The sequence below is a fragment of the Chaetomium tenue genome, assembly GCF_020726465.1.
Source record: "Chaetomium tenue strain MPI-SDFR-AT-0079 chromosome Unknown F5144scaffold_2, whole genome shotgun sequence".
Classification (NCBI taxonomy): domain Eukaryota; kingdom Fungi; phylum Ascomycota; class Sordariomycetes; order Sordariales; family Chaetomiaceae; genus Chaetomium; species Chaetomium tenue.
This window is the reverse complement of record NW_027117330.1, coordinates 2,430,739-2,443,363: the sequence shown is the minus strand read 5'-3', so window position 1 is coordinate 2,443,363 and position 12,625 is coordinate 2,430,739. Positions and strand designations below refer to the sequence as shown.

Genomic DNA, 12,625 nt, shown 5'->3' with positions numbered 1-12,625 from the left:
CACCCTCACACTGTTGCGTATGTACTTTGATTCGCAAGGCTATTTGACACGGAGTCAAAAAAACAGGCAAGGCCAACTATATACAAGAAGCCGGACCCCTTCACCCCACAACCATCACCACCCCCTTACCACCCTCTACGGAGTGCACTGGCTGTACCACTCATTCGAGGCCTTGCAGGTACCCGAGGCGCACGTAGTCGGGCCGGTGTAGCCGTTGCCGCCGCACTGGCCGTAGAGCGGGACGCTGCCGCCGCCGTTGCCGCCGGTGGGCTGGCTGCCGCCGGCGGTGGTGGTGGGGTTGCCGCCACCACCGTTGTTGCCGCCGCCCGAGCAGGAGATGGGGGCCGGGCCGGGGATCTGGTAGGTGCGGCCGTTCATGGTCGGCTTGCCCGTGCTGTCGTAGATGCTGACCACGATGCCCGGGTGGTTGGCCGGGTAGGCGCCGGGGAAGGACACGAAGTTGGAGCCGGAGTTGGTGCCGGAGCCGGTGACTGGGTTGAGTGTTAACTTGTTTGTTCATATTCCAAGTAGAGAGAGGTGGGAGGAAAGACTTACTCTCGACCTGGGCGCACTCCATGTAGAACTGGGCGCCACCAGCGGAGCTGGCGCTGTGCAGAGCGAGCAGCTCGACGCGCATCAGGTACTGGCCGGGGGCCACGCACGACGGCACGTCAAAGTAGTGCCAGCCGTTGTTGGAGATCATCTCGTCGACGGCCCACACGCCGTTGTTGACACCGCGCTCGGCGATCTTAAACCACTGCTGGCCCGAGGCCGAGGCAGAAGCGGCATTGCTGACCTTGGCGAGGTAGACGCTGATGGGGCCTGTGAGGGGAGGAACGAGATCATGTTAGTGAGGCTGGATTTGGTGATAGTTGACTCAGAGCGACGAGTTTCCAAGAGAGACATACCCTTGTGGGAGGCAGCGATCGGGTTGTCCGGGTCGTTGGGGCCCGAGGGGCCGCCAATCTCGTGCTGCCACCACGCACCAACGCGGGCGCCAGCGGGGATCCTGATGACGTTGTTGTCCTTGATCTGGATGTTGGCGTTGCAGGCCATGTTGGCGTCGTTGACGTTCTGGATGGGGTAGTTGCTGTAAGGGGCACGGATACCCTTGAGCTGGCCCTGGTCCTGACCGTTGACGGACAGCCTCTGGAAGATGGCGTGGCCGCTGACGGCGGTCGCCAGAGTGACGAGGGAGAAGGCCTTCATCGTGGCTGTGATATTATTTTCTTGCCTGGGGGAGGTCTGGGTAGTGGTGGGAGTGGTGGCTGTCGTAGAATAGACTCAAGAGCAGCTGAAGAGGAAAGAAGCAGAACTCATGATTCCCATCGAGGGGGCAAGGCATTGCCTGTTATACTCGTCAACCACCTCCCTTCCCGTCCGGGTCCGGGGGCGGCATCGTCGTGGGGCCAGACCAACACCCAACGCAACGCCGGGTCGTTATTACAACTTCTCGAATAGGAAGCGGAAGTAGGCCCCTAGCCTCCTTGACGGAACGACACTGGATTGTCTTGGCATGCCCCATGCGAGCCACTGAGCGAGCTGGTCTGGCCAAGCGGGTGTGGGCGTGCGGCTCCATCACCATCATGCCACCCCCTTGTTCCCCGGATTTCCTCTCTCGCTCGCTACTCTAGCGGCGCCCATGAGCCCGGTTGGACGAGATTGGAAAGGGGGACCACCCCCACAGGACGGCTAGGGTGCAACAATAGACAACCCGGTGCGTGGTCCTGTCCAATCTCGCTGTCACCTCGAGACGGCATCGGTCCGAACTCCGGTACTGCGTGCGGCTCCGGCCAAGTGGTTCCGACGGATTGTTTGGTTTATGATCCGCTCCGGGGATGTTTTGGGATGACATCTTGGCCTTCGTGCATCCACTTGGCTCGATCTGTTCGGCAGACTCGCCGGCGGCGGTAACACCCCTGACGAGCTAGAGCTTCTCTGGGTGTGTTGTTTCACGATCCCCTTTCCATCCCGCAGCCAGTGTTGCCCAACAAAGTACACATTACTAATAGCACCGATTCCAAGCTTCCCCATGACAGCTCGCAGCGGCGCCCAGCATCGATCATGTTGCATCAAGAGCGGGAGAGCAACAGCGCACTCGACCATCTTATTATAGGGCGCCCGGGAACTCGGCCCTCTTTTGGTCGACATGTTGTACTGATGCGACAGGCTTTGAAGTCCAGCGCGTCGCGCTATTAGCACCCCCGCTGGGCCATGATGGGAAACTGGGCAGACTCGCATATTTGACTGCGAGCTGATGTTGTCCTCGCCATATTGACTCACGGCTGTTGGGTATTGATAGTTACCCTTCAGTGCCACCCTCACATTGTCTCGATGCAGTGCTGCAACGACATCCCGGCGACAGCACAGGAAACACACCCCATGCCACCCACCCCTCATGTTCAACTGAATGTTATTAAGACTGCTAATGGTGCGCCTCGCTTGTATCCGCTCAGGCCAGTAGTACAGGACAAACGTATACACATAACGAAACGAAGGCATAAAAATCGAAAGACCCGAACCGGAGCCCAGCCACGTCCGCCGCGCGAACCGCCGTCCCAAGCTAGCCCCGCGATCTGGCCTGCAACCCTCCCTCCCAGCCCGGCCTAGCGATCCGGTCGGTGTCGCTCGTGGTGGCGAAACCCGACTCGGCTCATCCGTCATCGTACACCTTCACCGCCATCATAATATAGCCACGCCCTTGATCGCCTATATGTCGTTGTCAGAAACCGCCCCCACCCCAACCCACCGCCAAATGACCTTTCCCCGTGTCCAACTCCGTAATGAATACCGAGATACCGTGATGATGGTTCCGAGGAAATTGTGCCTAGCCCTTCCCAAGTGGCACACCCACTGTCCCGCGGCTGCGTGTTGTACAAAATCACACTCCATGATATCCTAGCTGTCATGCCGTCACGTCGTGCGTGAGCACATGCATCCGTAGGCATTGCCCCTGCGGTCCAAAAAGCTGCCCGTATCGTCCTTTGGGCTGGCACTATGTGCAATCACCGCGACAGGCTCGCCATGAGAACGCTTAAGCCCTCCTTGAACGGGTGGCAGTGCCGTTAGTCTTAACACCGGTGGACTTAGCGTCGCCGTTGCCGTAGCTGTTGGCATTCGCGGCCGAGCCGTGGATCGGGTCCGGCAGCGGGGCCTGGCTCATCCTCCGCACGGCCTTGCGCCCGCTGGGCCGCTTGCCGTCCTTCTTGTATGTAGCGAGGTAGAACGAGATGAAGAGCAAGAGGTAGGAGCTGATGATAGCCATGCCTGAGAAGGCAGCAAACTCTTCGCCGGCACACTTGCCAGCATTGGGAAGCCACTGGAAGTAGGTCGAGGTGAAGTAGGTCCAGGACGCAAAGTACACGAAGCCTGCGGAGCGTATAGTTAGTACAACTGTCGGTGAAACAAATACGGGGTTCAAGCCTACCGAGATCGATGACGAATTGGATGATCTGGAGACGGGTGATCCACTCCTTCCACCAGATCTTGATGCCGCGGGCGCTCTGGAAGTAGTACCAGTACATGACCACGTGCACCATCAGGTTCAGCGAGATGACAACCCATGAGACCGACGTCGACCCAATAAGTTGCGTGTAGCACAGGAGAGCCGTTGCGCCGTGGTGGTAGCAGTGGAGGAAGGTCAAGGGCTTCTTCTTGAGGAAGAGGAAGCAGGTATCCAGAAGCTCAAGGTACTTGGTGAGGTAGTTCAACTAATCCGTGTCAGCACACCACAACGGCACGCGCGGGAAGGCGGTTGGCAGGAGACTCACGTAGTAAAGCACGACCAGGGGCTGAGTCCAACCACCCTCAATGGCGCAGATGGCGTGGAAGATTCCATGGCGGACAACGGTAGGCAGGATCTGCTCGATGAAAAGGGCGAGCAGGATAGCGCTAATGGCGGTGAGATAGAAGTTGTGGATCAAAAAGAGAGTGCGCAGCTTGAACGGCTCGCGGTTCCGCATAAGCTCCCGGCCGCCAAAGATGACAGTGTAGTAGATGACGATGAAGATGCTCGTCTCCTTCAGCGTCGACATGGGCGTCGAGCCCGGCTGGAACGTGAACTCATCGGCTGAGTAGCCAACGACGTACTCGAAGGCCTTGCTGAAGATGGGCCAGAGATGGATGCCGAACGGCCGGTCCAGGGTCGGAACCGGCAGCTTTTCGAGGAGAGCAGCCACGGGGGACGCGGTCGCCATTGTGCGAGAGTTTCCACGACGGCAGGGTTCGGGCAATTATTCTGCGCAGCACACAACGTGTCAGCAAGCGCTGGTATGACAGCTGCTACGGCACCTTGTACGGCCGTTCGAGCGGGTTGTTGGGGCATTGGCGGACGGATGCATTGGGGAGAAACCGGGTTATCGAACTTACCTATTGATGCAATGTTTGACACGCGACACGTCGAAAAGAGATGATGGATTAAGACCGCCAACGAAAGTAAATGCCAAACGGCGGCCGAGTATTGAAGAAACCCAAAAAAAGAGACGAAGCGAAGAGAAAGGGGGTTCGAAGCAGCACCCTCGCAGGCCGAAAACGTAAGACGAGAGCGCGGGAGAGTTGACAATGGGAAGGAAAGTGTGTCGCAATAAGAATCGCGATTTCGAGAGTTCACGGACAATGGAACCAAATATTTTTCAGCAAGTCCACCCCCGAAAAGGAGAAGCCACGAACAGCTTAGCCTTGGCTCTCATTTCCTTGTTCCTGCATGTGAAGTTTTGCCGCCCAATCAAGACACGCCTACTCTTATGTCAGATCTGCCCCACAGGGAATCCCGGCCTTTGGATCTGGTTTTGTTGGGTTTTGCTGTCTCTTGCCGTCTTTAACGGGGCTCACGGGGGTCCCGGCATCTTGGAAGCGGACACGATCGAGCATGGAAGAGCAATAAGCAGCGGATTGCCTGTCAATAACACAATAACAGTATTCGTAGTAGGAGCAAGACCGGCGATTCACTGCATCGATTTCCCCAGCTTGCAGGTTTGTCAAACCAACGCTTTTACGGGGATAGCCGAATCGGCTCTCTCGGCTCGGCCCCTTTAAGTCGGCAATTCGCCAGAATCCACCCCTCGCTACTTCGTTGCATCAAGCTCCCGTCGGGAACGGGGTCGGGGATGATGCAGTGAATCAGAAGTCAGGATTCGAATTTACGCCTAGGACGGCCGAGCATTGGCCAAAGGATTTCCTTGGACGGCAGGCACTGGCTCGCCAAGGCCGGCTTGAGAGGGCATCGCGGTGCCGAGTAACTATGTCGTGCTGTGGATTTCGGAGCTCCGGAGCGCCGATGCACACGCACAGCAGTCCGGGTCCCGCGGCCCCGGGAGATGAGGGTGGTCAGACTTGTTGATATATATGTTGTCCATTCGGTGGTTGTATTTGTAGAGTAGCTTGGGGTTTCATTCTTGTTGTGGATCCGCTGTTACCTCGGTAGCCTCGGTATCTTTCAATCATGGTGTGAAGAACGATGGGTTTCTTGACTTAGAATAGCTATACATTGGCGTGCAAGAACTAGGCAGTACTTAAAGCGTTATCCGGGCGACTTCAAAAATGTTGCCGTCGTCGGGATGTTGTGTTGACCTGGCAGTTCATGGTTCCAGGTCGGCCACGGGCAGCCCGGCAGGCGAGGGTGGCGAGGAATTCCCATCGGTTCAATGCCCAGCATCTTATTGGCGGGGTGCAGACACAGCAAGAAAAATAATGCGCTAAGCAACTAGGCGAGCAGAGAGAGCATCGCATAGCCGAAACATCATTCGATGCGAATATCCGTAATTTCCAGGATCAACACCAAACGCACACTGGCCCTGTCTGCACCCAATTCAATTGAGAACCAAGCTCTCTTGAGCCAGCCCATAGTAGTTGAGTCTCCCCACCCCACCAATTGTCCGCCTCACCACCCCTCCCGGCTCTGGCCTTTCAATTTCTCATCGTTTGAAGCGGAAAAAAAATGTCGGCCTCCCTGCTCCGTGTCGCCGCTCGCGGCCCCTCCAACTTGCTCCGCGCCAACCTGGTCGCTGCCCGGCCGCAACCCATCGCCGCGCGCGCCGTCCTCGCCGCCCCGAGCTTCAGCACATCCGCCCGTCTGCGCTCCGAGCACCAGGAGGAGACTTTTGAGGAGTTTTCTGCCCGGTGAGTCGACAATACCGGGGATTCGTGGAGCAAAAACAGAGCTTTCCCTAGCTCCGCGGAGCTCTTTCGAAACCATGACGTGACCCGTTTTGGTCCACCCATCCCGACTTACCACAACCCACCATGGCTTTCTCGGTCGACCAATTACTGATAATAAGGTCCTGGGTAGCTATGAGAAGGAGTTTGACGGTGTTCAGGACGTTTTCGAGCTCCAGGTACAACCCCACCACCGTCAACCGGCCCCATCCACCTTGCTGCCCCTCCGCTAACCCGGAGCTTTACCAACCCAGCGCAACCTGAACAACGCCTTCGCCTACGATCTCGTCCCCTCTCCCGCCGTTGTGTCCGCTGCCCTCAGGGCTGCGCGGAGAGTCAACGACTTCCCCACCGCTGTCCGGATCTTCGAGGGTACGAAACCTCCACCCAAAACCATGCGGGAAATATTGATCTCGGTCGACCCCGCCCCAATAGATACAGCAAGCTAACGGGGCCAAATAGGCATCAAGGCCAAGGTTGAGAACAAGGGCCAGTACCAGCAGTATCTGGACGAGCTCAAGCCGTTGCGTGAGGAGCTCGGAATCCCGCTCAAGGAGGACATGTACCCGGAGGAGGCCAAATAAACGAAGTACCGGGGTTTCCTCGTTGAGGAAATCGCACACCCTTCCTGACGACGCCGTGGGTGATACCATAGACACCCTGTCTTCCATCGGGTTGTGGAGGGTTGTGCAAATCAATCTGTATATGTCATCATACCTAGACTTCGTTTGCCAGATGCAAGGAAGATGCCGGGAGCCTTGAAACGGCCCGGAGTGAAGAAGTGATGTTGAGAACTGGGTGGGAGGCAAGGCGGAGCTTGGATGTAAAAAGCTAAGTTCGAAGAAGAGATATCAAGTTCATTTTCCTCGCCATGGAACATCCCATCACGGGATGCCTCTCGACTTCGTCTGAACAATATCATCGCTTAGAAATGGCTAACCGCCCATTGTCTTGTTGATCGCTCATCACTAGCTCTTTCATACTTCAACCGGCATACTCTCTAGTCAGCCCTACTTGTTCTTTAATAAAGGGAAGGGTATCATGTCTCCGTCTTGAGCTTTATCCATCCACCGGTATCATCACCTCCCAATCCTGATTGCCAACTGGCGAATAACCACCGCCGATGCCATGACCCATGATATTCCCCGTCCTGTCCGATGCAGTATGATGAATGTTAAAACGCAGAAGGAAATAAGAAAAAGAGAAGTAGAACGGAGGCCGACGCATGACCGGCCTCCCCCCTCTTCCCAACAGCACCATCCCCGGCCTCCCCTAAGGCCCCAACAGTTGCCTGTCTCTTGTATGCACGCCCCAACCTGCCTCATTTTCAAGCAACCGAGGCATCAAAGCTTCTTTCCCGAGCTGCCGCCTTTCTCCTCCTCATCCCAGCCGTGATCTCCTTGCTGCCTCACAGACGACCGCTGCGACCTAGCGGATTTGGATGCAGAAGATGTCGCCGACCTCAGCTGCCGCGTCGTTGTCGGTGCCCGTGTCGGCGTTGTCGGCTCATAGCCATCCTCATCCTCGTCCCCGCCTTTGGGTAGCTCGCCCAAGATCGGGGATTCCGCTCGATCTGGTTCCCGCGTGCTCTGAGTCCTAGACTTCCTCTTTTTCCCCTTACGATCACCGCCCGCCGGACTGGGCACCGGCTGACTCGTCACCCCGCAGCCATTAGCGCCGGGGTCACCCTCGCTCCCCTAGTCCCGGAGGTGACCCCAGCGACCAGCGCCCCCGACGGGTGGGAAGAAAGTCATGCCCGGCACCGGCGCGGCGCCGCCGCCGCTAACACTCGGTCCGTCGGAGCTCATGGGCGCAGGACTAGTGCCTCGGCTGCTGGCTCCGACCCCGCGGGCGGGCCGGGGGCTCATAACCCCCATGCGTGGGCTGCGCGGGACGCTAGCCTGGCGCGTCTCACGGCGCCCGCTGCGGAGGAGTTTCAGCTCCTCTTTGGCGCGCTCCAGCTCGCGCTCGCGGTTGTCGAGGGTTGCTTGGAGCTCGTCGATCTGTCGGTTAACCTCGTTCATTTCGTTTTGGGCGTGGATCTGATGGATTTTGCGCAGGTTTTCACTGGCGCGGCTCTCGGATTCCGCGACCTTCTTCTTCAGCTCCTGGTACTCCTGGTTGAGGCCGGTGTGCGCATTGGATGCGTCTTGGTACGCCTTTCGGCTGTACTCGGCCTCGTTCTGCACACTCTGGACCTTCTTCTCGAGTTTTTCAGCCGTGGCGAGGGCCTCGTCGCGATCCTTCTCCGCCTGGGCAACCTTCGCAATGTCGGGGACTGTCGAGTTTGCTAGCGTATCGCGAGCCTCGGCAAGCTTCGATTCCAGAAGCTTATTCTTCTCTTGCAGGGCCTTTACCTCGGCATTTTGTGTTTCGAGACGTGCGGCCGTGGCGCTCGCTGCCTCGACGGCCTTCTGGCACTGTTTCTCAAAGGTATGACGATCGCGAAGGGCATCCATATATTTTGGCTCCAACGACTGAACGGTGCGCTCGTAAGACCGGAGTTGCGACTCCAGACTTGTGCAAAGCTCACGCGTCTTGGCTTCAATGGCGGCTTGTGTGATGAGTTGGCTTTCCAGTTCCGCAATCTAGATAGAGTGAGAAACGTGGTCTTTTTCGAAGAGTTTGCCTTGTTCTTACCTTGGCGGACATCTTCTCGAGCTGCTCCACGGGGACTTCGACAACTTGGCCGGCCGGCCCGTTGACCGGGTGGTTCGTGAGCGTCTGCCTCAGCAAGTCGCTCATCCTCGCTGGTGTGGAGTTGCGAGACGGAATCTGGGAATCGAGAAGCCTCGGCCGTTTGGGAATCCCATCATCTATGCCGTCCTGTCATTCTGTTAGTGTTCCAGAACCCCCATTAAGTTGGATTCACAAAGTAACTCACCAAGCGACGTTTCCGGCCGCCAGCCTCAACCAGAAGATCGGCTTGAGACTCCTGAGTACGCTCTTGTGAACTGAGCCACATCTCGAAGATGTCGCCAGGAAGCGGGTGGGCCTCCCAATCCAGGCCATCATCCGGGTTTCTTAGGAAGGCGGCAAACGTCTTGGCCGCTTGATGCGGCTCGGTGGTCTGCCGATCGGGATTCCTAAGATAGTCCATTGCGGTTGCAATAGCCAGATTGAGGGCGTTCCGCCGTTCTACACTGTTTAGTTCTTGCTCGGTCTGCTCAAGCTGTTGATCGATGTGATCCAGCGAGTAGGTGGCAACCAAAGAGAGGACGATTGGTGCCATGGCTTCAAAGCTTAGAGACGCCGGGAGCTCTACCGATCGGGCCGTATGATCGAATGCGATAACGACATCAACACCCCCTTGAACCGCGGAGAGGTCTTTACCAGCTACAGCCAGAACAACCGAGGTCACTTCGGGGCTCTGCTCAGCGGAGCTCTCTTGGCCAAGGATTGTGTATGGGCAATCTGTCGCCGAGACGACCGCTTCCAAATACTCAAAGGCCCGGCCAGGCTGGGAGATGACGAGGATTCGGGCGTTGATATCCCAGAGACCGTTGATAAACTCGTAGACAAACAAGAATTTGCTGTTTGAGTTGGTCGCGTGTTTCATCATGTCCACTTTGCCCAGTTCCGGGAGGTCGTCCTCATACGCGGGTAGGTCACAGAGGTTGAGCAAGCGGTCGAATATAGCATCGATTTTCGTAACCAGAGCCGGATCCGGATCACTCGTGTATGAATTTGCGAACACATCGCCAAATTTAATCAGAGTCGCCTTGTTCTCCGTTATGGTGTCGAGGTACTTTGCCCGGGTATTGGCGGCCATCGGAAGCGTCACGGTAAAATGCCGCACATGACTGTCGTCCTCTTGCTCATCTGGCCCCATGTCAGGCGGGGACTGAGACCGGTCAGGCTGATCCAAAGGCACCAGTGCAGAGTTATCAACACCGAGAACCTGGTCGTCAGCAGAGAGGTCGTCGTGGGGAACAAGCGGGGGGTCGACCAAAGTTGTCAGATCCGCCGGTGCCACTGTTACCGGCTGCTGCTCGAACTCGGCGGGTCCGTCCATGATTGGTGTCTCGGTAGGTAGGAAATCCATGCTACTATCATGGCCCAGGCTTCCAGCTTGTTGGCCGAGATGAACCGCAGGAAGCTGCTCTGCTATCTGGGCGGACGAGTGTACCGGAGCGGCAGAAGCTTCCAGTTGTTCAGCAAAATTCCCACTCGGCGGAAGAACCGCCGATGGAGATATCAGTGCTGGTTCATGTCTGTATTCTGCGGACTGAACTGCTGGCGACGTGCCGATAACCTGACCCGGTCCGTTTTCTAAGGAGGGTGTTCCTGGTGGTGAACCAAATACTCGAGCACCCAACTGCCGCATCCGTTCGACAGCCGAAAGGCGCGGAGTTACTTCTTCTGATCCCTCCATGATTCGGTTCGGGGGTGTAGAAGGCTGTGGCGCGTTCCTCTCCTTATCTAGGGTAGACGAGAGTGAGATTCCTCCTCCCAGTGGGCTGCTCGCGCTTTGGCTAGGAATCTGTAAGGGCGACTTCGTGATGGGTAGCCTGGGGACAGTTTCCGGAACTATATCGTCCAGTCTACCGCGTTCAGAGAATGACGGGAGGAGGCCCGGGTTGTTGCTATTGAAGGAGACTAGCTGGGCAGCCTGTTGTGAATGAGAGTTGGAAACGCTCGGAACGGAGTTGATTTCGCGAGCAGAAAAACTCCGTGAGGCAGTCCTGTGATCCCGGGGTTGGCCAAAGCTCTGACTACCGAAAAGGCTTTCAGGGGGTCGAGAGGACTCGGCCTCAGAGCCGAAAATTGGGGGCTCGTAGTCGGGCTGTGTTAGAAAGCCTTCGCCCCAAGGACTCTCGTCCGAGGCTAAATCGTGTCCAAGCTGCGGATCAGATCGTGAACTGGAGTGCGGAATGTTGTGAGATGCCGCTCCTTCGGTCGTCTCGAGCAAGCCTGGGTGGCTGGGATCGTGATGAGAGGTTTCCGGTTGGCGCGACGGTATGTCGAGGTCGGAACGACTTCTTTGAGTTTGCGAAGTCGGCTCGCTAGGGTGGGTGGCTGATTGGCCGGTAGACTGGGTATGAAGGGAGTCAAAGCAGTCCTGCGAATCCTGGATGGTTCTCCGGCTGAGTTGGCTCTCTTGTTCGTTGCTACCTCCCAATGGGGCCGCGTTGTCCACAGCTTGGGAGGACGGTGCGGGTTGAGAGGAATTGATGACACGATACTCAGACGGGCCAAAATTGGGCGGGCGTGATATTTCAACAACAAGCTCCCCTTTGTTGTCCGGGACTAACGGCACACGCGCCCAGCTGGACTGGGCGCTGGGCTGGGCGCTGGGCTGGGGGTTTGATTCAGGGTCTCCGTCGGTGGATGTGTATCCAGAATCGGCCGACTCTCGAGATCGTTTCGCCGGCCTATCCTCGTCGGCAATTGAGGGCTGCCGTCTGCGCTTCGAGCTCAGGGGTAGGACCGGCGGCCGACTGTCGCATTCCACGGCGGGGTGAGAGTCGCGTCTTCGTGCAATGTCTTCGCGTCGGCGTTTCTCCCTCTCCCAATCGGCGACTGCAGCTTCGGTTACGTTCTCAGCGGGCTCCTGGATGAGGGTGCAGCGTGGTTAGCGGGGGCGCAAACGAACGCGCAAAGCTGCACGGGTATTGGTGATGATTACCCAAGTCGGCTCGTACCGCTCCCCGGTAGTAGGGTTATCGGCCCAGTCTACTTTGTACAATAGTGTACCCTTCGCGGACTTCTCGTCCAGGATATCCCGAACCTCGTAAAGCCGTTCTTCGGGTGTCGGTTTACGGGTTGCTCGACTTCCTCTCGCCGGTTTCCGGCGTTTCTGTTTAATGGGCGGCATGAGGTCGTGGGGAATGTCGGTTGACCGCGGCGAGTCGCTAAAGTTGGCGAGTTGGGGTCGATTGGAGTGGTTTTGATTGGTCGAAGCGCTGAGCGAGTGAACTGACCAAAGTGACCAAAGTTAGCTTCATGAGAAGAAGTTATCTGAAGAGGCCGAAGCGGCCATGTTAATTTATAAACCACTCAAACTCCTAAAAACGAATCGAAAAGTAACAATAGCAGTAGGAACAATAGAAGAATAAACGAACGTTCAGGTGGACTCCTCCTTCTGGCAACCAGCCATTCTTCATTTTTCCGAGCAGAGGAGTTGGGTATTTTGTAAGTGGTATCATCAATTTGGCCCATCAGTTAAATAAACCTGCGTACCTTCCGAGAGATGGAAAGCCGCATACAGAGTGGAGGGGATGCATTTGGGCTCAAATTATTGGCGCGCCCAGCGGTCAGGCACGAGGATAGATTAACGAGGTGGCTACTACTGCGCTCTGGTGGCTACTAGTAATATGCATTGCATTCCTTCCACGCATTACTCATTGTCATTACCATCGCTCCTCCGCTAAGACAATCCAAAGGAAGTGCTTCGATAAAATGATGGAACCAAACGGAATGTCCCGGGAACAAAACGATGATGCTTGATCTAGGAAATACAGGAAAGACA

At 56.8% G+C, this 12,625-nt stretch overlaps 5 protein-coding genes across 5 annotated transcripts; 1 reads left to right on the top strand and 4 right to left on the bottom strand.

The window, feature by feature from the left end:
- Window positions 1-19: 19 nt before the first annotated feature.
- Window positions 20-1,476, bottom strand: F5144DRAFT_116907 (glycosyl hydrolase family 61-domain-containing protein). The gene is made up of 3 exons (XM_066782179.1): window positions 909-1,476; window positions 556-822; window positions 20-491 (listed from the first exon to the last, which is right to left on the bottom strand). The coding sequence occupies exons 1-3, from the start codon at window positions 1,207-1,209 to the stop codon at window positions 136-138; spliced, it is 924 nt and encodes a 307-aa protein (XP_066646485.1). The 5' UTR covers window positions 1,210-1,476; the 3' UTR covers window positions 20-135.
- Window positions 1,477-2,884, bottom strand: F5144DRAFT_116914 (uncharacterized protein). The gene has a single exon (XM_066782180.1). The coding sequence runs from the start codon at window positions 2,662-2,664 to the stop codon at window positions 1,744-1,746; it is 921 nt and encodes a 306-aa protein (XP_066646484.1). The 5' UTR covers window positions 2,665-2,884; the 3' UTR covers window positions 1,477-1,743.
- F5144DRAFT_116905 (GNS1/SUR4 family-domain-containing protein) lies at window positions 2,850-4,443 on the bottom strand. Its single transcript, XM_066782178.1, has 4 exons — window positions 4,369-4,443; window positions 3,771-4,237; window positions 3,428-3,710; window positions 2,850-3,369 (listed from the first exon to the last, which is right to left on the bottom strand). Exons 2-4 carry the CDS (start codon window positions 4,194-4,196, stop codon window positions 3,035-3,037), a joined length of 1,044 nt encoding a protein of 347 aa, XP_066646483.1. The 5' UTR covers window positions 4,197-4,237; window positions 4,369-4,443; the 3' UTR covers window positions 2,850-3,034.
- A 1,292-nt stretch (window positions 4,444-5,735) lies between these two features.
- F5144DRAFT_562050 (cytochrome c oxidase subunit VA-domain-containing protein) lies at window positions 5,736-7,027 on the top strand. Its single transcript, XM_066788289.1, has 5 exons — window positions 5,736-5,846; window positions 5,926-6,117; window positions 6,287-6,332; window positions 6,408-6,525; window positions 6,616-7,027. The coding sequence occupies exons 2-5, from the start codon at window positions 5,936-5,938 to the stop codon at window positions 6,735-6,737; spliced, it is 468 nt and encodes a 155-aa protein (XP_066646482.1). The 5' UTR covers window positions 5,736-5,846; window positions 5,926-5,935; the 3' UTR covers window positions 6,738-7,027.
- Window positions 7,028-7,496: 469 nt separating this feature from the next.
- On the bottom strand, window positions 7,497-12,422 carry F5144DRAFT_609826 (uncharacterized protein; the record flags this gene model as incomplete). The annotated part of the gene is made up of 6 exons (XM_066791642.1): window positions 12,219-12,422; window positions 11,783-12,072; window positions 9,038-11,707; window positions 8,794-8,979; window positions 7,917-8,741; window positions 7,497-7,850 (listed from the first exon to the last, which is right to left on the bottom strand). The coding sequence occupies exons 1-6, from the start codon at window positions 12,313-12,315 to the stop codon at window positions 7,497-7,499; spliced, it is 4,422 nt and encodes a 1,473-aa protein (XP_066646481.1). The 5' UTR covers window positions 12,316-12,422.
- Between the last annotated feature and the right edge of the window lie 203 nt (window positions 12,423-12,625).

Excerpts from the sequence above, each read along its gene's own strand:
- F5144DRAFT_116907 (XM_066782179.1), bottom strand. The coding sequence starts at position 1,209 with ATGAAGGCCTTCTCCCTCGTCACTCTGGCGACCGCCGTCAGCGGCCAC. Across the intron at positions 823-908 it reads GATCGCTGCCTCCCACAAGG|GCCCCATCAGCGTCTACCTC; the intron begins GTATGTCTCTCT and ends CTCCCCTCACAG. Across the intron at positions 492-555 it reads GGAGTGCGCCCAGGTCGAGA|TCACCGGCTCCGGCACCAAC; the intron begins GTAAGTCTTTCC and ends CACTCAACCCAG.
- F5144DRAFT_116914 (XM_066782180.1), bottom strand. The coding sequence starts at position 2,664 with ATGACGGATGAGCCGAGTCGGGTTTCGCCACCACGAGCGACACCGACC.
- F5144DRAFT_116905 (XM_066782178.1), bottom strand. The coding sequence starts at position 4,196 with ATGGCGACCGCGTCCCCCGTGGCTGCTCTCCTCGAAAAGCTGCCGGTT. Across the intron at positions 3,711-3,770 it reads CCCTGGTCGTGCTTTACTAC|TTGAACTACCTCACCAAGTA; the intron begins GTGAGTCTCCTG and ends GACACGGATTAG. Across the intron at positions 3,370-3,427 it reads CCAATTCGTCATCGATCTCG|GCTTCGTGTACTTTGCGTCC; the intron begins GTAGGCTTGAAC and ends TACGCTCCGCAG.
- F5144DRAFT_562050 (XM_066788289.1), top strand. The coding sequence starts at position 5,936 with ATGTCGGCCTCCCTGCTCCGTGTCGCCGCTCGCGGCCCCTCCAACTTG. Across the intron at positions 6,118-6,286 it reads TTTGAGGAGTTTTCTGCCCG|CTATGAGAAGGAGTTTGACG; the intron begins GTGAGTCGACAA and ends GGTCCTGGGTAG. Across the intron at positions 6,526-6,615 it reads CGCTGTCCGGATCTTCGAGG|GCATCAAGGCCAAGGTTGAG; the intron begins GTACGAAACCTC and ends GGGGCCAAATAG.